This window comes from Vipera berus (assembly GCF_964194415.1).
Source record: "Vipera berus genome assembly, chromosome: 10".
NCBI lineage: Eukaryota > Metazoa > Chordata > Lepidosauria > Squamata > Viperidae > Vipera > Vipera berus.
In genome coordinates this window covers 22,390,644-22,413,207 of record NC_138213.1, presented here as the reverse complement: position 1 = coordinate 22,413,207, position 22,564 = coordinate 22,390,644, and the positions used below count along the sequence as shown (strand labels likewise).

At 48.0% G+C, this 22,564-nt stretch overlaps 1 protein-coding gene across 3 annotated transcripts in view; it reads left to right on the top strand.

Annotated features, from left to right (window-relative positions):
* The window catches only part of SF3B3 (splicing factor 3b subunit 3), a 44,484-nt gene that overhangs the window by 17,795 nt on the left and 4,125 nt on the right, over window positions 1-22,564 (top strand). For all 3 annotated transcript variants that reach the window (XM_081335554.1, XM_081335555.1, XM_081335556.1), the window contains 14 exons: window positions 2,730-2,825; window positions 3,233-3,305; window positions 11,895-12,046; window positions 13,016-13,171; window positions 13,836-13,991; window positions 14,519-14,662; window positions 16,118-16,240; window positions 17,607-17,761; window positions 18,108-18,282; window positions 19,017-19,222; window positions 19,482-19,638; window positions 20,196-20,321; window positions 21,243-21,455; window positions 22,019-22,121. In XM_081335554.1, the coding sequence (XP_081191680.1) occupies window positions 2,730-2,825; window positions 3,233-3,305; window positions 11,895-12,046; window positions 13,016-13,171; window positions 13,836-13,991; window positions 14,519-14,662; window positions 16,118-16,240; window positions 17,607-17,761; window positions 18,108-18,282; window positions 19,017-19,222; window positions 19,482-19,638; window positions 20,196-20,321; window positions 21,243-21,455; window positions 22,019-22,121 (2,035 nt within the window). The remainder of the gene's footprint in view (window positions 1-2,729; window positions 2,826-3,232; window positions 3,306-11,894; window positions 12,047-13,015; window positions 13,172-13,835; window positions 13,992-14,518; window positions 14,663-16,117; window positions 16,241-17,606; window positions 17,762-18,107; window positions 18,283-19,016; window positions 19,223-19,481; window positions 19,639-20,195; window positions 20,322-21,242; window positions 21,456-22,018; window positions 22,122-22,564) is intronic.

Below are 22,564 nucleotides of genomic sequence, written 5' to 3'. Positions count from 1 at the left end.
TTACCTGGGATTGTTTTTCCAAAGCATCTTCTAAATCCTTCGATGTCAGTGCAGCAGGAGGAAGCAAAGCTTGCAACGATGTCTGTTGCACCGGGGAAGTTCCCGCGCTCTGAAGAGTTTTTGAGGGAGGTTTAGCCGCCATCTTTTCACTTTCACTTGTTGCGCACTTTCACTTTAAGTTTATAAAGTCCATTAAGCTAGAGAGTAAAAATAAAAGTCCTCTTCACCTTGACCTCCTGTACCGCTCTGCCTGCTCCTTTTATTCCAAGGTCTTTCCTTCTGGCAGGGGTGGTCGCAAACGCCTGGCTCTGCTCCAAAAATCCCGGAGCAGAGACGCTGAACAGCTGGGAGCAACCCAGGCTACGGGGGAGTTCAATCCTTCAGCCGCCCAAGCTTTAAGCTCAGGCGGCCCCGGAGAACTCAACCCCTACCTGGGGCCTCACCCCCTCCTCTTCTCCCGAGGAGGGGGCTTCAAATCCACCCGAACAGCTGATCGGCACTGTTTCGGGTGAAAACAACTCAGCTGAGCAGCGGGCAGCCCGAAACGGCTGTCTCCGGCGCTGCGCCGCCACCGGAAGTCTGTGATTGACTAACTTTATGTATGATTGACTTGCGAGGCCGGTGTGTTGTGCAATTAGCTCACATGGTGTAATAAGATGGAGGGTTTGTGTCACTGTAAGTTGGGGGTGGGGGCACGAAGGGAGGCTCAGCCAATCTCAATGTATACATGGTTGTACTTTGACAATAAAGGTTCATTAACAACAACAACAATAATAGCAGCAAAGTAGTAACAATGGTGCATTGGAAGATCTGCAATAAATATCATTTGCCTGTAAGCAAGAACTGGTGGAACCATAAAATAAAGTCATAGAAAATGAAAAAGTTAAATTGCTCTGGGACTTCAGAATTCAAATAGACAGGCATCTGCCACATAACACCCCAGACTTAACAGTTGTTAAAAAACAAGTGTGGATAATGGATGTGGCAGTGCCTGGAGACAGCAGAATAGAAGATAACAAAATACAAAGACCTACAAATAGAAATAGAACGACTGTGGCAAAGGCAAGCAAGGGTAGTACCAATAGTAATAGGTGCCTTGGGTGCAATCCCAAAACCACTGGAGCACCACTTGAACACCATTGGGATTGACAAATTTTCCATCAGTCAGTTGCAAAAGGCGGCCTTACTGGGAACAGCTTGAATCCTGCGCCGAGATCTGTAATACCATCAAACATCCAGATCTGCCTATCCCAGGTAAGGGATCCTTGGTAAGGACTCGATAGGTAGACAAAAATGTCAAATCCAGTCTGAACATCTCGCTGGCTATGTGAATAATAATAATAATAATAATAATAATAATAATAATAATAATAATAATAATAATAATAATAATAATAATAATTATGCTGTATGCTTTGTATGCTGGCATACAAAGCCAGCAACCGACAGGAAAGGCCATCTCTGCAAAGCAGCTGAAGAAACAGTGGATCACCAGGTTAGCTGCTACAAGATCATGCAAACTGATTACAAACAATGGTGTGACAAAATAGCAACAATGGTGCATTGGACGATCTAAGAAATACCATTTCCCTGCAAGCAAGAACTGGTGGGACCACAAAATAGACAAAGTCATAGAAAATGAAGACGTTAAATTGCTCTGGGACTTTAGAATTCAAACATACAGCAACACCCCAGACTTAACAATTGTCAGTAGGAAAGACCCAAAAAAAGTGGATAGTGGATACTGTAGTACAGCAGAACAGAAGAGAAAGAACTGGGGGGAAAATTACAAAATACAAAAACCTGCAAACAGAAGTGGGACACTGAGGCAAAAGAATACAGTGATACTACCAATAGGCACCTTGGGTGCAACCCCCAAACATCTGGAACACCACTGGAGCACTGGAGAAGATTGATAAAATTGCCACTAGTCAATTCTAAAAGGCAGATTTACTTGGAACAGCTTACATCCTGTGTCGCTACTTTTATTTCCATTGAACAACTGCCTATCCCAGGTCCTTAGGAAGGACTTGATAAGTGGACAAAAATGTTAAATGTAATCTGAACAATCTGTCTGACTGCGTGCAATCCATCGTTCACGTTCCTCTGCTTCTGCAGAGGGGGCCCTTGAGGAGAGGAGTTCCTGGGAGCAGAGGGATCTCTGCCAGGGCCAGGAGCATCAGTGGTCCTTGGGGAGAAGGCCCCTCTTGCTTCGCTCTAGAGCAAGAGTGCTAGAGATGCACCTTGGAAATGAGGGCTTTCTGGAACAGGCCCAGGAGTAAATGGGCATCAGTCTTGCCTCTGACAAGGTTCAAGGTGCTTGTAAAACATTTTGGAAAGATGGTTGGGCTATGAGAATAAAGAGAGAATCATTTTTATACCCATGGCCATGATGACAGGAAACTTCCTTTGGCCTTCATTCAGGTGAGCGAACAAAGTATAATAAGCGCTTCCTGACAGAAAGAGGGGGCCTTTTTCTTTGCAAATGCTGTGATCTGTTTAAAGTTAGGATGCTCGGGTTTGCCTGACAGATAAATGGCCCGGGGATAGTGATATTTTACAGTTAAATCCTGCTGTTTGTTGCTCGTTTTACTGCTAAATTCTCCAGGTTTACATTCCAGTCACTTCAGATGGTGGCAGCCTTTCTTTTCCTGCTTTGAGAGAGAAGCAGAAGCAGACCTCAGAGGGTCTTTTGGCTTCTTATTACTGGTTTTTGAATTTCTGTGTAGATTGCTGATCTTGCAAACGAAGATACCCCTCAGCTGTATGCCGCGTGCGGAAGGGGGCCTCGTTCGTCCCTGAGGGTCCTGAGGCACGGCCTTGAGGTAAGAAGCCTCCTGAGTGAGTGTGGAGCCCCATCTGAAAGCCTGAGCCCAAAGTGGAGAATGGTGCTTTCCTTCAGTTGGTGCTGATTGACCAAAGTGCTTTGTTTCTTTCCTCCATGTTTTTGTTATCTGCTAGGCTGCGAATCACTATTCCTGTAAAGGAGTCATACAGGCCAAGCCTTCTTTCTCTTGTTAAGATGTTGGATAAAAATGCCTCTCCCCCCCCCCCCCCCAAAAAAAAAAAACTGAGTTTTTTCCCCAAAGCTTTTTGTGTGCCTGGGATTTAGTTGTACAGAAAGGAAGGAGGGCTTGTATCACCCTGAGTTTGCTGTGTTTGCTATCAGCTTCATGGCTATTTCATTTTCACAAATCTTCTGCATCTAAGCTGCTGTTCTGTATCTTGCTAGGTGTCTGAAATGGCGGTCTCAGAGTTGCCCGGTAATCCCAATGCCGTGTGGACAGTGAGGAGGCACATTGAAGGTAGGAAGAGTTCTTGCGTGTGGAGAGAACTGGGAAGGAGCAGGGCTCAGGTTGAGGCATCCAGGCACAACCAGCTATGGGCTGGTGTAGCGTCAGGATGTCCTAATGCGAGATGCAACACTCCCCAACACTGCGTTGCAGCGCATCTTGCAGCCTTTTGAGTAGTCTGACGGTTACAAGATTGGTAGGACTAACATGCGGCTCCTGGAGCGCCCGTGTCCTGGAGACAGCATTATCTGGACCTTGGGGATATTTGGCGGGCCTCTTAGTCATTTTCTCTCCCTCCTCAGCTGCTTCTGTCCTTCCCTGCTGCTGCCCCTGGAATCAGTTCACAAGGCTCTTTTGGTGTGGCTGGATGTCCTTGCTCTGTTTTTCTAGTTCCTGCAGATTGCTCTGGTGGCCATGGACTTTGCGGGTTTTTCCCTTGAGATGTTCTTGCTGCAGTACCAGACCTGGAAAGGAGACACCATAGGGTCTTGGCTGACGATGGTTTTCGGTAGTACAGATGGGATTCTTGGAAAAATGAGATTTGCTCTACTTTGCTGAAGTGGTCAGGATAGGCATTGGATGAATTTTATTGTGTTCTGCAAATAGCCTTGTTGGCATTTTATGAAACAAGTCCATTTTATCAAATAATTTCTGGCCAAGCATTTTACTTTTAGACAGAGATGGTGGTGACTTCCCAGCTTCCTGTGTTTGAAATGGGTTCAGATCTTTTCCCTCGTCTGATCTGGTTCCAGACCTCGTTTTAGTCATCCATTCATCTTGGCGATCAGTGCCAGGAATCAGAGCAGCTTGGTCCAGGCTGGATAGTCTGTTAGAGGGGCAGCTCCAGAAAAAAAATTGTTGCCTCCTCTTATATACTGGGACTGGTTGTGTGCGAAACTTTTCGTCTCAAAGCATTTTGAATGCCTCTAGTTTTGACCATAATATGCCTCATAGCTTCATCTTGTGCCCTCTTGCTATTTAAATGAAGCTGCTGGGGTGGCATAAGGAGGCTGGAAAACCAGGTTCTTTTCTGTTGCAGTTCAAGGTGGTTGTTTAATTCAGTGTTTTTCAACCTTTTTTGGGCAAAGGCACACTTGTTTCATGAAAAAAATCACGAGGCACTCCACCATTAGAAAATGTTAAAAAAATTAACTCTGTGCCTATATTGACTATATATAAAGTAATTCTCTTGAATAGGAATCAAATAAACACAAAGAAAGTATTTTATAATTACTTTTCAATTTTTCCCACGGCACACCAGGCAACATCTCGCGGCACACTAGTGTGCCGCGGAACAGTGGTTGAAAAACACTGGTTTAATTAAGCTGTGGTGTTCAGTCAATCAAAATTGAAAATCAGTTCATACAATCAGTTCATACAAGACTGAAGGATTCCTGGTGTTTGCAAGTTAGATCAGACATTGGATGGATTAAGGTTCCCCCGCATGTGCATGCTAGTCGTTTCCAACTCTAGGGGCCAGTGCTCATCTTCCTAGCTAGTGTTAGTACACCCAATGCAGATGCCAGATTTGACCAGTACGATGCAGGCCTTAATTGTTTGGGTTACTGTTTGGGCTACTGTAGCATGTTCATATGGGGCTGTGTCTGAGCGCATTTGCTGTGGGGTACTGCCATGGGATTGTTGATGGGGATGTTATGGGGAACACGCGTCTCCCTTGAACAGCAACTTCACTTCCACAAGTCTGTGTCTAGTTTAAAGAGCTGGCAGGGTGCAAGTTTAAACCAGGGGGATGGAGTGGCTGTCAGTGTGCTGCCTGGTGGGCTCCCGTGAGAGGAACTGGCTATGAAAAGGAGGGGGGTTGTTCAGCTAGTAGCTTTCAAATAGTTCACTTAAGATGGTGTCAGACACAGTGATGATTCGGAGGGTGGAAAGTTGTTCGTTTGGGTTTTTGCAGTGTCATGTGTAATGAGGCTCCATAAGTAATAGAATAAGTGTGTAGTAAATTTTTGAGAGGTTTGAGGATTGCTGGATGGTGAGAAGCTGAATTTAGTGTGGAACAGGGAAAAGGCTATAATTCATACCGGCCTGCCCCAGCAAGAGTTGGCACTGGACTGCCCTTATTGCTGTTTTCACTGCTTTCAGGAAATGTTAGAAGGGAGTGCCATTGCATGTGCCTTCTACATCTGTTGGGGCAGTGCCATGTGGTTGGTGCCCACCACTTCAGACCGAGCAGCTGCAGAACAAGGAAGAGCCATTTAGGTTGCCAGTGGGAGTACCCGAAGAAAAGCTGGTGGAAGCAGCTGGATGTGGTTAGCTGCTGGGAGAGGATCAGGGGAAGAACAGTAGCTGGCCTGGAGAGCCAGGAGGAGAGAGTGGCCTGTGGGTGTGAAACCAACAAAGAGCAGCAGACAGAGGAGGAGAGTGCTGGTGAGTGCAAGGACAGACTGGGTGGAGGTATCTCAACCCTGATTGCTGGCGGGGAGAGCTGAGCGTTGAGAAGGGCTACAGTTATATTGTAACAAGCAGGTGAAGTTGGCTGGGACTCATGCAGTCAGTTCCAGTCTGATAGGTGGATTGAATGGGATAAACTGGACGGAGGAAGCATCATGCCCATTTCCAGGTCACTCACATGCTGACAACCTGATGAGACACATGGGCCATGTAGCCCTCCCCCCACTCTCTGCCAGTGTTTTCCAGACAGATGCAGAGGTAGGCAGCCAGGACACACAGCCCTGGTCCACAGCATTACAGTTTGGGCAGTAATGTTTTTTCAGAAGCCTGTCCTCCTAGGATTCAGGCACTCATAATAGCAACAGCAACACCACTTATATACCACTTCATAGTGCTTTACGGCCCTCTCTAAGCGGTTTACAGAGTCAGCATCTTGCCCCCAACAATCTGGATCCTCATGGAAGGCTGAGTCAACCTTGAGCTGGTGAGAATCGAACCGCCAAACTGCAGGCACCACCATAGCTCATCCCTTAACTTCAACTTGCGGGGGTGGGGTGGAGTCTGAGGTTTATTGTCTGTGGTGACAGCAACCTTCATACTGAGCAAGGGGAATTTTGGTTGGTTTGTGACTGTGATGAACGTGATCTTGCATGTGTAGTTGTGACTGTTAAACCTGTATGTGGGCCCACTCTTGAACTGGTATTTATTTTACAGCAAAGGAGATATTAACTGAATATGGAAGGCACTGACAGCTGTCATTTCCAATGGACAGATCACTTTCTGTTCAAACAGTAAATCATTGCCATTCCAAATCTCTTCAAGGATAGAGGACCTGTTAAGGCATCTGATGGATCCATTTGGTTTCTTGGTGTGTTTGAAAGATGCGTAGAAGCACTTCTTAAAGTAGAACTCTTGGCAGCTCGGAGGGATTTTTCCACAACTTGGTGGGCAGTTCCATCTTATTGCCGGTCAGTCTCTGCTCTTCAGAGCTGGTCAAATGAATCTTGAAGGAGATCCCTCCTGAGTGGGCTCAGCCCGGCCACCAGCTCAGGTTTGCCAAGGAGTCGCAGCAGCCGAAGCGGAGGGGGTGAGACTGAGCACCCCTCCAGGCTCACCTCCGTGTCCTCTGGGCTACACTGGGTCTTCAGTAGTGATGAAAGTGACAAGGGGTTAGTTTCTTCACCACCACCCCATGGATTCCTGGCTTGGGGACACTCTGTAGCAACTCAGGCCCAGCGAGCCAAAATGCCTGGAGTGCGCCTGGACTAGTCTGCAGATTTGGGGGCCATAAAGTAGCTTCTGTCTGCTTTTAGATGCCAGTTAAGCGGAACCAAATGAAGGCAGCTCTGGGCGGGCCTCCTTGGGATTCCTTTTGGCTCTTGGAATTTGTAGCATGGTCGCTGCAACTGAGCAAGAACTACGGGTACTCCTCCCTTAATGACCGGTCGCTTAATGACCATTTGAAGTTACAATAACCCCCCCCCCCCAAAGTTGCTTTCAACCCATCACTGAAGCTATGACTGCTTCTGGCAAAAAATGCCCATTTGGGAGAATGGATTCACTTAATGATCACCGTGACTCACTTTATAACCATTGTAAAAATGGTTGTAAAATTGAGATAAGTCATGTGGCGACCCACTTAATAGCTGCAGTGATTTACAGCGGAAATTCCAGGTTCAGTTAATGATCGTTGAGTGAGGACTACATGTACACACACAAGTTTTTCCCAGGAAGATGTTGGAAATTGCTCCATCCAGGTGTTAAGGGTGAAATCAGACTCGTTGCTCCCAAATGCTGGAGCCCATTTGCTAAGCGGCTCCTGTGATGGAACTTCTGCTGGGTCAGAACTGGGTTGTTGCTAATGCTGCTTTTCCTGGAATGTATCACCAAATGGCCTACCCAATTCTCTGGTTTACCCTGGCGTGTGCTAGTAACCCAGAGGTGGGACGGTTGTGCTGTGGTAATCCTGTTTTCCTCTGGTTTTTGCATCTGAAGTTCTTCATTCTCTCTTTTGTGGTGTCTACGTAACTCCAGACAAATGCTAACCTTGGCTGGTATGTGGTTATGATACTACCAATACCAAGCCTTCTGTTTTCTTCCACAGGTGGCTGGCAGTGGAGGTGCTGATCTCCTCCCTCAGGTGTGTACTTACAGCTACAGGATATGTGGTGCTGTCCGGGTAGTGGTGGAACAGCTTTGAGACTCTTTGGCCTTTGTGGCTGAAGGCCTCCATCCTTTGGCCTCTTGGGATAAGATGGGCCTCCTCTGTACTGGAAGCTTTGCTCACGTAGCTGTACGGCAGAAGTATTTTTCTCTCACGTATCTAGAACTTCCTTATATTCCTGTGGCTGAGATAATGTGTCTTGCACAGGCTTCCCATGTGCTTCCAAGTATACTTAGGGTCTCCTAAGCTATTCTAATAGATAGCCTATGTGTTCATTTCCATATTCCATAAAACCCGGGAATCTTGATGTATCTGTATTCAGGATGGTTATCAAATCTTAAAACACACCCAAATTCTGGAATTCATGCACAAGATAGATGGAGCTCTTATTCTCTGCAGTTACTGTATGTAGTGTGTCAGATAACTTCTAACCTAATACTTAGGTACAACAGCGTCCCACAGCTTCTAGTTTTAGAGTTCCTCAGCTGGCAGTCCTATTACTGGGAATTTCAGAAATTGAAATCCACACATCTGGAGAAAGCAGGCTAGCTGGATCCAGCTCCAGTGTTTCCATGACTGCCATGGCTCACTACAGAATCATCACTGCCCATGTTGTGGGCCTCCTTGGATTCCCCCCGTGTGTGCGGTGTTTCCCCACAAGAAGGCTCTTCTTGACAGCGTCCTTCACACCTTTGTTATTTCCTTCTAGTGAAGCCAGGTTGGGCTGCACTAGTGCTTGTACCAGGTACCTGCATGTTTTCCCCACTCGCACGCTTTACCTGTTGATGAGCATCTCTGAAAATCTAAAACTCAGCTGTCCCTGCCTCTGGAATCGCCTCCTGCTTTGCTTCAGTGCAGAGAAGCCAAAGGCAGCCTTGAGCAGCTGCCACAGTTCAGATGCCTGTCCGTGGTGTTAACCCTGCTGCTCAGTACTTTCCGCCAAAGCCAAGATTGAGAAGATTGGCTCTCGTGTTCCTGCCATCACATGGACAATTTGCAGTCATGTAGATCCTTTTGACATCAGTAAGACAGAATGCCAGGCGTGAGCACTCTTAGCTAGAACTTGAACTAGGGCTGAACTCTTGTGTGAACTCTTACTTCTCATTTTCCCTAAGAACTCATTTCAGGAATGGGCAAAATCCAGCATATCAGGACCATCAGCCTGCAACGTGTTAGAATTCTGATTCTCGAAACTGTTGGTTCTTCACGTTTTGGCACAATGACCAGCAAATGAGAAGAAGTATGCTGAGCTTTAATTCTTGACTGAGCAGAGTCCATGGAAGCTGATGCAGATTCTTGCTGACAGCTTAAAATTAAATGGAGCTGCTTTTTTCCTGTTGAGTTCTAGCACTGGAAGAAGTACAGGATGGACAAGGATAAACAGATACACAATTATCATATTAGTCACAATATAGATCATCTTAACATGAAAGATAACTGAAAGGTTAGCAGTGATCGCCAAGGTCCTTCCCGACTCTTGTTCTGTTATTCAGTGAGATTTGGAAAGATTAAAGCTGTTTTCTGTTTGTGGGGGAAAGGGGGGCAGGGAAGATGACTTCAGACTAGCTAGAGACATCCCCAAATCGAGGCTGGAGCTGGTCCAGGCCACTGCACCAGAGGGTCCAGCTGAGCCTTGTTCTTCAGTCTGCCCCAGGAGGGGGCTGAAGACTGTTAAGGGGGAGGGTGGTAGTCCTGGGCAAGGCGCGATAGATTGCAGGGGTCTTGCCGGTTAGAGTTGTTGAGACTTCTGTTGTTGCCCTGCTGATCTCTGGGGGAGCTCTTGGGATACTGTGGCCTTCTAAATCTGAATGTCTCTTCCAGTTGTGCTAAAAGGAATGTTTTGGGCCGATTTGTGAGAGTGGGACTCCTTTCAAAAGTTCCATGGCTTTTTTTAGTTTTTTAGAGTGAGACGGGACCACAGCTGGCTGTTCAACTTCTGAGTCCAAAGCAATTCCAGAAGTTGGTGTTAACACATTTTGTGTAATAGGATTTTCTACCTTTTGCTGAGAATTCTGACAGTCTTAATAGCTTTTCTAAACAGTTTGTTCTTGGGTGGGTGTGTGAAAAAGCTTTATGTTATCAGAAAGTTTTTTTGGTTCTCACTAGATCAGCTGAGTGACATTAAAGTTGCATGCAGGTAGTCTTCATTTAGCAACTACAGTTGGGCCTGGAATTTCCATATGACCTGATTTCACAATCATTTTTATGACAGTTGTAAAGCAAATGATCAGAGTCATTAAGCAAATCACACGGTTGTTAAACCAATCTATTCTGACAACCGGAGTTTTTCCCCCAGAAACCAGCAAAAACCACAATCACAAACACTGCATCTCTGTAGAGGTTTCCTGCCCCGACCGGTCTGTGTTTCAATCAAACTCTGGTCTGAGCCTTGCAAGGTCACTTAGCCCTTTATTACAGGGAAGAGAGGACCACCTTCTCTTTTCCCCTGCAAAGTTCCACGTCCGGGTTTTTTATTTGTCTGCAGGGCCAGAGGCTCATTGGGGAATGCGACCCCATCTCTCCCCTCTGAGGGACTAGCGTGATCCGATTCTGGCTCAAAGATCATGTTGAAGCTTAATATAGAACTAATAATCATATTAACAAGACACTGCTTAGATTCACAGTTGCATGTCCTCTTATCAAGAATACTCTTGCTTTTTTTGGTCATGACTTGCTCTGTCATCCCTGAATTTTGACGTTTGATTAGGACAGATTTTCCATTGCATTCTTGGCCTCAGGGCAGAAAACGGTCTGTGAATGAGGGTACGTTGGCCAGCTGGTTGACTTTCACTTGCCTCATTCTTCAGACCTTTGGAGGACTTGCACAGTTTCCACAGTGACCCTAGTAACCCTTTGGAGAAAGCAACAGCTGCTTCTCTGCTGTGGTTGTCTAAAGAATGTGCCTCGGTTTCTTGTGACACCAGCCCTGCACCTGGCACCTATGTGACCCTTCAACCCAAGCGATGGCCACCTTGCCTGCAGCTTTGCAAGACAGGATTCACTTTCTGACAAGCTCTGTGATGGTCAGGTCTTGGATGTTGGCCTTTGTTTGGGACTACTCGCTTAGGCCCTAGAGCAGCGGTTCCCAAGCTTTTCTTTACCCCACACCCTACAACGCTTCTGATACATTCTCGCACCCCTTACAAAAGCTTGAAATAATGGCAACAAATAATGCATACACACTATAATTTTGAAACCCCAAGTTTTCACACCCCCTGGAATATCGTCTCGCACGCCCAAAGGGTGCAAGCACCCCTGGTTGGGAGCTCCTGCCCTAAAGCATCAGATCTGATGCTTAGCTTAGCTTAATAGAATATCCTTGACATCACCTTGATTGGCCTGCCTAACTTATCGCCTGCATTATTCAGGCGTATGAGGCATGGGAGCTGTGGGAGTTTTTGAGTCTTTTGTGCATTTTCACAGTCCTTCTGCCTATCCCACCCAAGCACTTGGGTCTATAACTGAACATTTGTGGAGGCATCAAAGAACTGAAGCAAATCATAGTAGTTTCCATTGAAGAATCAATTGCAGAGAACCATTCTGCTCTGTCTGTTGATTAACAGAGAAGATTGAGAGTAGAACCAAGGATCTTTCCCTTCATTGATGGTGGTGTTCAAGCAGAAGCCAGAGAGCCCTCTGCTTGGGAGGCCACCATTTGGACCCGTGGCCTCCAGGGCTTCGGCTTCTTCCAGCTCTGTGTTTCTTAATCAGCCTGCTGGTTTTGCAGATTGATCACACCACGTCATGTGACTGCTTTCAGAATTCAGCTCTGGACTTTCACATCTCCTGGGTTCAGAAGAAGAACTGCTCTTATTCTTAAGGTTCACACCAGAAATGAATGAATCACCTGAGGCTTCTGATATTTTTTACGTAATGTCGAATTTGGTTTCCCAAAGATTAGCCATGGCTTCCTGGAGGCTGAATGTTTTTCCCCTGGGTGCCTTATGGCAAGTATCAGAGATGCTGTAGGAGCTTCTATGGGCCATGGACCTCCCTCTAATCTTTCCTTCCTCTTCTCTCACCAGATGAATTTGATGCTTACATCATTGTGTCTTTCGTGAACGCCACCCTAGTCCTGTCTATTGGAGAAACAGTGGAGGAAGTGACTGACTCAGGGTTCCTTGGTACCACACCCACCTTGTCCTGCTCACTGCTGGGAGATGATGCCTTGGTGCAGGTAAGGGCACGGCTTAACAGCTGATTTGCCCTTTTATTTTATCCATTAAGTAAAACTATTCACCATGAAGGAGAGCTTGATTTTGAGGCAGTATCATGTGATTCTTTGGGCCCCTCAATTTCTTTTTGCATCCTGCCCTGTTCTGCTGGTGTGACGGAATCCACGGGTGACCTTGAGGAAAAGGGAGGAGAGATGCTGCCTCGGGGCCGGTACCCCACAGCTTAAGAGCCAGAGGGAGATCTTCCCAGTGGCGCAAGGAGTTAAATTGGAGGGTGGGAAGTTGGTGCTGTCAGTCTTGCCAGATTTTATTAATTTAGCCCATCTTGTCATGTCTCTGCCTGGTTTACTTGGGTGGGCTGACAGCTAGGGTGTTTCTTACTAAGGTAAAAACTGCCATGTGATATTCTGGCTGTCTTGATGGCAATATTACTTTGAAAGAGATCGTGCTGGTGCAGTCAGTGTAAATGAATTTCAGATGGCTGCCAGAGTTACTCTGCTTGTCAGCTGTTTTTATGATTTGAATAATACAGATTTCTTAGGATGTGCAAAACTTGCCATCCCAGGGAACTTGCCTTCAGCTGCTCCTTCTTCCAAAAGATTCATTTCTAAAAAAGAGCTGAGTGACTGAACTGTCCTGAAAAATACTACCCCTTGTTGGGAAATTTTCCTTAGTGTCTCATTGGTTACAGAAAATGTCTTTTTGTTGTATCCTTGTTATTTTTTTTTAAAAAAAGGTTTGTGTTCCTGGGCTTATTTTTTAAAACAACTGTAGGACACCTCAGATTGCTGGTTACTGAGCTGGTCCACCTTACTAGATTAATTGAAACGGAAAGCTTAATGATCACTAATTGTAAGAGAATTACCAAATTCCTTGCGGACCATAAGAGGTACACAGCCTTGAGAGGAGCTTGTGGTGGGCAAGCATTGACTGGTAGACCTTCTCAGCATCTCATCATTGTACCTCTTCAGGTTTATCCTGATGGCATCAGGCACATAAGAGCAGATAAACGAGTTAACGAATGGAAAACACCTGGGAAAAAAACCATTGTCAAATGTGCCGTGAATCAGAGACAAGTGGTGATTGCGTTGACTGGAGGAGAACTGGTTTACTTCGAGATGGATCCAGTACGTGAGCATAGAAAGTAGATTTGGGCTGGGTTGTAAATGAGGATGAGAGCCAAACCAGCATGTCGGTAGGGCTGGATGTTGGTTTGGGATTCTGAACAGGGTGGCCTTGATGGAGCAGAGACTGCTCTGAAGCATTTCAAGGGTGATGGTCCATTTTCAGTGAGGACCAGGAGTTTTTGTTGTTAGTTATTGGGAGCAGAGATGATCCTTTTTCAAATGTCATGTACTTCTAAGACAGTCATTGGCTGCCAGTCTTCACAAAAGCTCTTGCCAGTGGCCTTCCTTAAAATGGCCCCAGTTTCTTAAAAAGGATGGCTTGAAAATATGGGTAATCCTCAATTTACAACTGTAATGGAGCCTGCCGTAAATTGTGACAGTCATAAAGCAGGTCACCCACACGACTGATCTGATTTTACAACCATTTTTTGTGGTGGTCATTAAGTGAATGCTATGGTTATTAAGCGAACCCATTGTTCACTATGGGCCAGTTTTGTCAAAAACTGGAACTGGCTGCGGGACACTGCAAAGGGGATATAATGCGAGGCAGTTTCCAAGCACCTGAAATGTCAGTTGATCACTACCCTCAGTGAGTGTCCTTGTCCGTTTATCCCCTTTACATTTCATTGGCTGACCTGCCTCTACTTGCCTCTTTGCACACTAGTCTGGACAACTGAACGAATACACGGAAAGGAAGGAGATGTCGGCGGATGTTGTGTGCATGAGTTTGGCAAATGTTCCACCTGGAGAGCAGCGCTCCCGTTTTCTTGCAGTTGGACTGGTAGACAACACTGTACGGATCATTTCACTTGATCCCTCGGTAAGTGGCTGCCTTGAAATATTTATCTACATTGCTGGTTTATTGTTCTAAGGCTGACGCTGCATGCCGTGCTTTTAAAGTTTCATTTTCTGTGGATGAGAATATGCCGGCGAGTGTGAGGCCTGCTGAAGATGAGTGCTTAAAAGCGAGGAGCATCGTGGAAACGCTCCAAGAGCTGTTGACACCCCCCATCCCAAATTTCTGTCAGTTTAGCCCTATTTTAAGTAAACGCCTCACATGCCATTTTTCTCCCCAACTCAAGCATCAGCCTCTGCTTCTGGGCATTCTGGAAGATGGGTTTCTAGCCACAAAGAAGGATTCCGAAACATTAATAAAAGAATGTTACTTACCCGGTAGAAGGCCAAGAAAAAAATTAAAGCATTACTTAAGGCTGGGGCACTTGAGTGGAAAATGGCTCCCTCTCTCCTCTTGTGCTCTGGGTGGCTCTAAACATGCCGCAGGGATCCCCTGTTGACTGTAATGAGCAATTGGCTCCCGACTAAAGGTGGGTCCTTCATTCTCCTCAGGACTGTCTGCAGCCTCTGAGCATGCAGGCTCTCCCCGCACAGCCAGAATCCTTGTGCATCGTGGAAATGGGTGGTGCCGAGAAGCAAGATGAGCTGGGAGAACGGAGCTCCATTGGGTTTTTGTACCTGAACATTGGCTTACAGGTGAGTGTCACACCCCCATCGGAGCCTGAATCTGCGGAGAAAGATTAGCCGGAACTGAGATCCAGGGGTCTTTGGAGGAATATGGGGAGGAGCAGGCCGAGGAAGGGAGGAACAGGGGCAGGAGGACCAAGAGAGGCTAAGCCATGAGCAGGAGAGAGAGCTCAGCTACGAGCAAGGACCACCCTCTCCCCATCCTTGAGCACGGAGAGATGGCGGGAGCAGCCCAGGCTGACCCGACTGCTCAGGAGGAGAGCGGCCCGCCCCTCTCCACAAGGCACACTGGGGACTGAGACTTAAGGAGACGCTGTGGGGAGGGGCAGACGTTGGAAGTTTCCTGGACTTCTTGCTTTATTTCTTGCTTTCTGGACTAATTGGTTTAGTCCCTTGCCCTGCTGGATTTCTTGTTTTGACAACCGTTGTGCTTGCAGCCAGAGGCTGCTGGAGGGAGGGTGTGTGTGGGGGTGGGGGGGTCAATTTGCTCTGGGACTTGCCAGAAAGGTAGGAGCATTTGGGGAACATTTGGAGCAATAAAGGGGCAGTTTGAACTGTCAGCTGACTGTGTTGCCTCTGTGCCATGTCCGGATCCACACTGAGAAAGGCCCAGGAATTCTTTCTAGCCTCAAAGCTCTTCCCTGTTGCAGCCTTTGATTGGGCTTTTGTGCTCCAGTTGTTCTCAGTCCAGTCACTCAAGGCTGTTGCTTGCTTTAGCAAATATTCCACATCTGCCAGCAGTCAGTCCAGAAGAGAAAACTCAGTACATTCCTCATTTCTCTTCCCCATTCCTTCATATTGCCAGATTTTATTTTATGCCAAGTGCTTTTACGATCAAACAAAATAGGAGTGCAATAGAGGCCTTCCTCAGGTGAGATTCTTTCGAGGATGAGAAGATGGAAACTTTAACTAACATGCAGGTGGTTTCTTGCGAAACTTGCCTGTTTCCCTACAAGACATGAGCAAGTTCACTCTAAGCCTGCATCCAGGCCTGTCCAGCACAGCCTGTAAGTGAGCAGCCTTGGCCTGGGTGGATGTGATCCTGCTGCTCTGGTCCCCCGCCCCCCAGTTTCATTTGCCTGGGAGGAAGCGAAAGAGAAGAGAGTCCTTGGTATGCATTGGCCATATTCCTGGGGAAGAAGAAGAGGCAGCCTACACCCCCTGGAACTCTCCAAAAGACATGTTTGGACATGAATGCTGCTGTGTTCTGCCCCGCCCCCTCCTGTGGGGCAGGACTTTCTGTGGTGAAAAAGAGCCCTACTGCTTCACTGCAAAGATTCTGCTGTTGTTGGCTGCATTTCAAAATGCCCCGTTTCTTAATTTGAAAAAGTTAGAAATGCTTGTATACTTCAGTAGCAGTGCCAAGTTTATCCATGCTCAAGTTGGAGAGTAGCTTGAAATAATACATTGGAATCAAGATCTGCTTGGAATGTGGAGTGAACCGGCTCTGCTTTTGCAATCTAGAACGGTGTGCTCCTCCGAACCGTCCTGGATCCTGTCACTGGTGATCTGTCTGACACAAGAACCAGGTACCTTGGATCCCGCCCTGTGAAGCTGTTCAGAGTCCGGATGCAAGGCCAGGAAGCGGTGAGTGTGACACATTGTCATGGAGTGTGTGGGATCTGCCTCAAAGCAGGAAAAGGAAATTAACACAGTAATATTAATCAGGATTTTTGAAGAGCCACAGTGAAACTTTACTTTTTTCTCAAATACAGAATAAGAATAACAGATGTATCTGTATTTGTGCATCCATCTGACAGGAATATTGTTGGAGATGAGGGAGGGGGAAGATGAGTTTATTTGGGAAAGTTTGTGTAGCAAAATAAGGAACTTGTCTGAGTCTCTTTGTGCAGTAGGGACAATATTTGATGCTCGTATTGCTTGTTCTTAAAGCTGCTGATTGTGCTAGGAATTTTAAGGCGTTTTGTACAGGAAGTCCTGAGCTGGGATTGTGGTTGGGACCGGGAACTTTAAGCAACACAGACATAAAGCAAAATATTGTGACCACATCAACTTAACAACATCGTTTCTGGTCGTTAAGTAAATTGTGTGTGATTGCCAAGGGTGGTGTCACCTGAGCGCAGCTTCCTGCCAGCTTCCCCATTGCCTTTGGTTGCCAGGAGCTTGCAGGAAGGTCCCAAATGCCATTAGGCAACTGTGGGACACTGGGGCAGCGACAACGTAAAGGACCAGCCACAACTTCTCCCTCGGCTCTCTTGTAACTCCGAGCTTTGCTAAATGGGTGGTCACTAATTGAGGACTACTTGTCATTTGGTCGTGATTTCAGAAACGTACAAATGCAGGTCAGGAAATGTGAAGGTTCATTGGCAGCTTTTGTCAGGCACAAAAAATCGGGAGCCAGGGTTAGGTCCAAAATGAGTACAAGTTTATTCCGTGGCTGCCTCTGAACAAGAAGCTGAAGTACTGACGGTCAAGACAAATTGGTGGTGGATCAGAGTCAATGGAATTCAAGGAGGGCTGGACTTGGATCTGTTGTGGGTACAAAAGAACTCGAGACTGATGACGCACTGGAGCCCTCCCTCCCTGCCTCCCTCCCTCCAGTTCAGCTTGGCACCTACATTTTGCCAGCATGCTTAAGTTAGGGCAGAGCTGAAGATTTCAGATACTCACCTTTTTTCCTCATGTGCTGCTGGCCTTTAATGTCCTGTGCAGCAGTCCAGGAGATTGAAAGACCCCACTGCAGGCAGAGCTCCTTGTAATGAAGCAGCTTGCAAACCCTAATCTGCCGTCAGTTCTTGACAAAAGAGCATCTGCTTTAGGACTCCCTAGAAACATTTTTGATGCTTGGCCTTGCAACCTCAAGTGAGTTACCAGCATGGCTTCCAGGTCAGCAGGATCTTGGATCCGGGCTATGCCCGGTGGTACCTCCTCACGTGGAAGAAGCCCAGGGAGATGTCAGCCATGTTTTGTTTCTGCTCTGGCTGTGCTCCAGGTCCTGGCGATGTCCAGTCGTTCTTGGCTGAGCTACTCCTACCAGTCGCGCTTCCACCTCACCCCCCTCTCCTACGAGACCCTGGAGTTTGCCTCTGGCTTTGCCTCGGAACAGTGTCCGGAGGGGATTGTCGCCATTTCCACCAACACCCTGAGGTTTGTACAGAGGGCCCGAACTGAGGCAGCTGGTCTCACCGAAGCCTTGCGGTTTGTCCCGCTCTTTTCTCATGTTTTTAACGATGGGAAAGAGTCACAGCTGTGTGTGAGTGTGAAGCAGCTCTGGATCCAGCGGCATCACAGCTGGATCTGTTTTTCAGGACAAGAAGCAATGCTTCCACTTTTGATTTTGAAAACCGTAGCGGGGTGGGGGGAATGTGCGCACCGAAGAAATGAGCAGAGGCAGACATGGGTTCCCCACCCTCCCTGGTGAGGCAGCAGGATTTGGGGTTTCTTCCCGGGCTTGCTTTTGCAGCTGTAATATCTGGCTTTTTGGCTCCCACAGGATTTTGGCACTGGAGAAGCTTGGCGCAGTCTTCAACCAAGTTGCCTTCCCGTTACAATACACGCCCCGCAAGTTTGTGATCCACCCTGAGAGCAGCAATCTGATCATCATTGAGACTGACCACAATGCTTACACCGAGGCGACCAAAGCCCAGCGGAAGCAGCAGATGGCCGAGGTAGCGGGAGGAGCCCAATGCCTCTCTGCCCCTTTCTTTGCTCTGGGGAGGAGTAGGAGGAGCGTGCAGGATGGGTCTGGTCATGGTGCTCAGCATCAGAAGGAGACATCGTGGCAGCACAGGGAGACTTGCTGTGGCAGGGCACAAACCATTCCCTTCTGCAGAAATGGGTAGAAGCAGCCTTGATGGGAGAACCCAGAAGTGATCCGTCCGGAGGCTGCTGCCTCCTTTCTTCAGCTCTCCATTCCTCTTCCGTAGGCGCTTCCGGCTCCTTTTTCGGGAGTCTGACGTGTGCTGGCTGCTGAAGGGAGTGGAGACGGGAGGGCTACTCTCGGCTGACCAGCAAGAGAGCTGATCCTTCTCCCTCTCTCCAGAGGTCGGGAGCCCTCATCTATTTTGGGGTTTTTGAGCACCCTCTAAGAAGGCTGTTCAGATCCCCCTGAACTTAGAAACGGAGAATGTGCAGCATTCTGGCTCCTTGGCTTTTCCCTTTGGGAGGCTTTCTGGTAGCTGTGCCAGAAAGTGAGTCATGGGTGGGCAGTTCAGGCGAGAGAGCCGGCTGCTCCTCCATTCCTCTCGCCCTGCCCTGCTCTGCTGCACAGCCTGGACCAGGCCAGGCCCAGTTTTTCCACAACCAGAGTCAGGCCTCGGCTCCAGAGCTCTGGTTTGGGAACAGAAGGCCCTGCCTGGGCATTCACTCCCTCTTCTGGGTGGGTCTCCTCTCTGCATCACAGGAAATGGTGGAAGCCGCGGGGGAAGATGAGAGGGAACTTGCTGCCGAGATGGCTGCTGCTTTCCTGAACGAGAACCTTCCGGAGTCCATTTTTGGGGCTCCCAAAGCAGGAAACGGGCAGTGGGCTTCGGTGGTCAGGGTGATGAACCCCATCCAGGGAAACACTCTGGACCTCGTGCAGCTGGAGCAGAATGAGGCTGCCTTCAGGTAATTGCAGCTCCTCTCGGCTACTTTGGGGCAGCTGAATCCCTCCCCCGCCCAGTCACAAAATCTGTGCTTGCCCTTTTATAGTCTGAGGTCTAATGAATCCGGAACCCATTGAAAAAAGAACTCGCAAGACAAGATGCTTTCTTTGGGCTTTCATGAAAGTGGAAATTGAGATTGCCCTCCACCCCACCCCACCTTGGGCCTCCTGCCTCCCCAAAACCCAGGGCTCTGACCCAGTTGTTCCTCTGCTTGTCTGCAGTGTGGCTGTGTGCCGCTTTTCCAACGCGGGTGATGACTGGCATGTCTTGGTGGGCGTGGCCAAAGACCTCATTCTGAACCCACGTTCGGTGGCTGGAGGGTTTGTCTACACTTACAAGCTGGTGAATAGTGGTGAGAAGCTCGAATTCCTTCACAAGGTGAGCTCCCTGCAGGATCTTGTGGTGGGGGCGGGGCGGGGCGGGGCGTTTGATCTTTCTCACATAGAGCTCAAACTGGAGCAGGAGTCTCCAGGCTTGGCAACTTTTAAGCCAGCGCTGGTTGAGAAATTCTGGGAGTTGAAGTCCACAAGTCTTAAAAGTTGCCAAAGTTGGAGACTTTAGGAACCTGCTTCCAGAAGCAGTTCAGGAAGAGCAGGACTGGGGTCTGATTGCAGGCCTTGAAAGGGAGCCTCTTGTCCGGGTGTGAAGCAGAAGCCCTGGGCGCCTTTGCTGCCGCTCTCTGGCCAGTGGCTGGGAGATGGTTTCTGTTCGGCAGGCAGCATTTCCTCCGCTTCAGGGTCTGGGAAGAGGAGCTGCCAGACTGCGGCTTTTCCCCTCTCCTGCTCATTCTCAGAGAGGCAGCGGAGTTGGTCAGCTGCCCCGGGAATCTCTTTAGCAGCACGCATGCCCACCTGACCACTGAGGCCAAACCTGTGGGTGGCTCAGGAGAGGGCCCGGACGGAGCTTCTAAGGGCCTTCTCTTCCTTCGCATCCAGACGCCAGTGGAGGAGGTGCCTGCGGCTATTGCCCCCTTCCAAGGGAGGGTGCTGATTGGTGTGGGGAAGCTGCTGCGTGTCTACGATCTGGGCAAGAAGAAGCTGCTCCGGAAGTGTGAGAATAAGGTACGGGAGTTGCCCTGCCAGAAGAGATGGCACTTTTTCAGCCAGAAAGCCCACTGGTTGCAAGGGGACTGTCGCCTTTGGGCCACGTCCCAGTTCCAGGCTGGCCTCCTGCAGGAGTTTTGGGTTCCCTCAGTGTGAGTCACGGGGAGATGTGGAGGGTTGTTTTGTGTTGAAGGTCCCTCTTAGTTGTCAACAATGGAAAGTCTGGCCGGTTGTCTTTCTTAAGAGTTTAGAACTTGCGGTGAGGACATCCTGAAGCTGCAACGTGTCGTTTGCAGGTTTGGAATGCTGGGAAGGAATCCCTGTAGCCACATCTTTCTCAGATACCTTAACTGCCAGTAAATGTCCCATTTGTAGTGACCTGGGGGTGGGGGGCAGTATTGGTTTTCTACCAGCCTTTGTGGGCAATTTCTGGAGCACCCCCAGCAAGGCTTCTCCTTGGGTGGCACAGAGGAGGGGGTCTGCCAGGTCACTGCTCTATATGTGTATGTGTGTGTGTGTACAATTTGCAGAGCAGGCAGGCCTTGTCCTTCTGGAAGAGCTGAGAGGGACGGTTCCTTATCCCGTAGCCTTGTTTGCATCCTTCCTGACGGGTGGCATGCAAGCCTGGCTCTTTCTTGGTTGTCTCTTCTCTTTCCCAAAACACAACAGTGCCAGCAAGACTTCCATTTCACCCTGGCTGTGCACAGCACAGTCCTGTTTTGCAGCCCTTGGGTTCCAGCCAGAATTGAGGGAGTTCAGGATGCTTGTCCAGATCTAAGGAAAATCCAGCAGACTTTCCTATTATTGCTCTTGCATTGTGACTACTAGCTGTGAACTCAGGCGAGAGTGACAGTTAGGTTTCAGTTGTGGCCTTCTTGTGCCCAGATTCTGTCTCTGGATTTACAAGTCCTTCCTTTTCTGAATTGCTTTTCCATGCAGCACATTGCCAACTCCATCTGTGGGATTCAGACAGTCGGGCACAGAGTGATTGTGTCTGATGTCCAGGAAAGCTTCATCTGGGTTCGATACAAGAGAAATGAAAACCAGCTGATCATTTTTGCAGACGACACCCACCCACGCTGGGTCACCACTGCTTGCCTCCTGGACTATGACACAGTGGCTGGAGCCGACAAGTTTGGCAACATCTGTGTGGTGAGTTGGCCTGAGAAGAGCTGGGTTGGCTTGAAAAAGTATTTTGGATCGTAGCAGTAAAATCCAGGGGCTCCAGAGCGCGTGGCCTGCAAGGCGGAGCAGCCACTCTCGCCCTTTGGAGGGGACAGCTTTGAAGCCCACATGTCAGTTTGAATTAGTAATATTTTTTTATTTCTGACTGGGGATCTCTCGTTACTGCAACAGAAAATGTCCTAGACAAGGCCTCTGAGGGTCAGCAGGAAGGGGAGGAAACGTTTGATATTGAATATGAAGCAGACAGTTGAGAGGTGGCTTCGAAGTAGTAGAAGGTTCCCTCAAGGTCAGGTTTACCCCCTTGCTACTCAGAAGTAATCCAGAGCAGAGGTGACCCACAGGTTAAAAGCTACCATTGCTCTTGGCGATAACAGCTTGGCTTAGCCTTTCCTGCAGCGACTCCATGCTGCTGTTTGCTCCTGATTTTAGGCTCCCAGCTTCTCCTGCACCCAGGCCGGGGGGGGGGGGGGAAGCTCCTCTGTTGAGAATCATTTGCAAGCTGTGTGGTGACTCCTTTTTTTCCTGTGCAGGTGAGGCTGCCACCCAACACAAATGATGAGGTTGATGAAGACCCGACTGGCAACAAGGCTCTGTGGGACAGGGGCCTTCTCAATGGCGCATCCCAGAAGGCAGGTGGCTCTGTTAGAACCCTCCATGTTTCCTCTTATTTGTAATCTGCTCTAAAGTGCTTCCAATTAAGACAACGGAAAAAGAAATTACTACATAAAAAACCTAAGAAAAATAATGATTGAAAAATACATTCTAGTAGACTGTGATTATTATGAACTAGCGCAAAAGCAACTTCAACTTAGGTGTGTTTTTATTTTACTATTTTATTTATTTATTTATATGCCATCTCACTGAGGAATTCTGGGAGTTGAAGTCCACAAGTCATAAAAGGGCCAAGTTTGAAAACCCCTACTTTAAGGACACTTTCTTGAGTGTGCAGAGTTCTTTTGGCAAAACATCCCTAACCATTCTGAGCAGTGAGTTTGATCCCATGACACAGTTGAAATAAGTAAGGCAGAATTTTGTGATAACATCTGATTTCATACACTTCAGTACCTGCTTCTTCA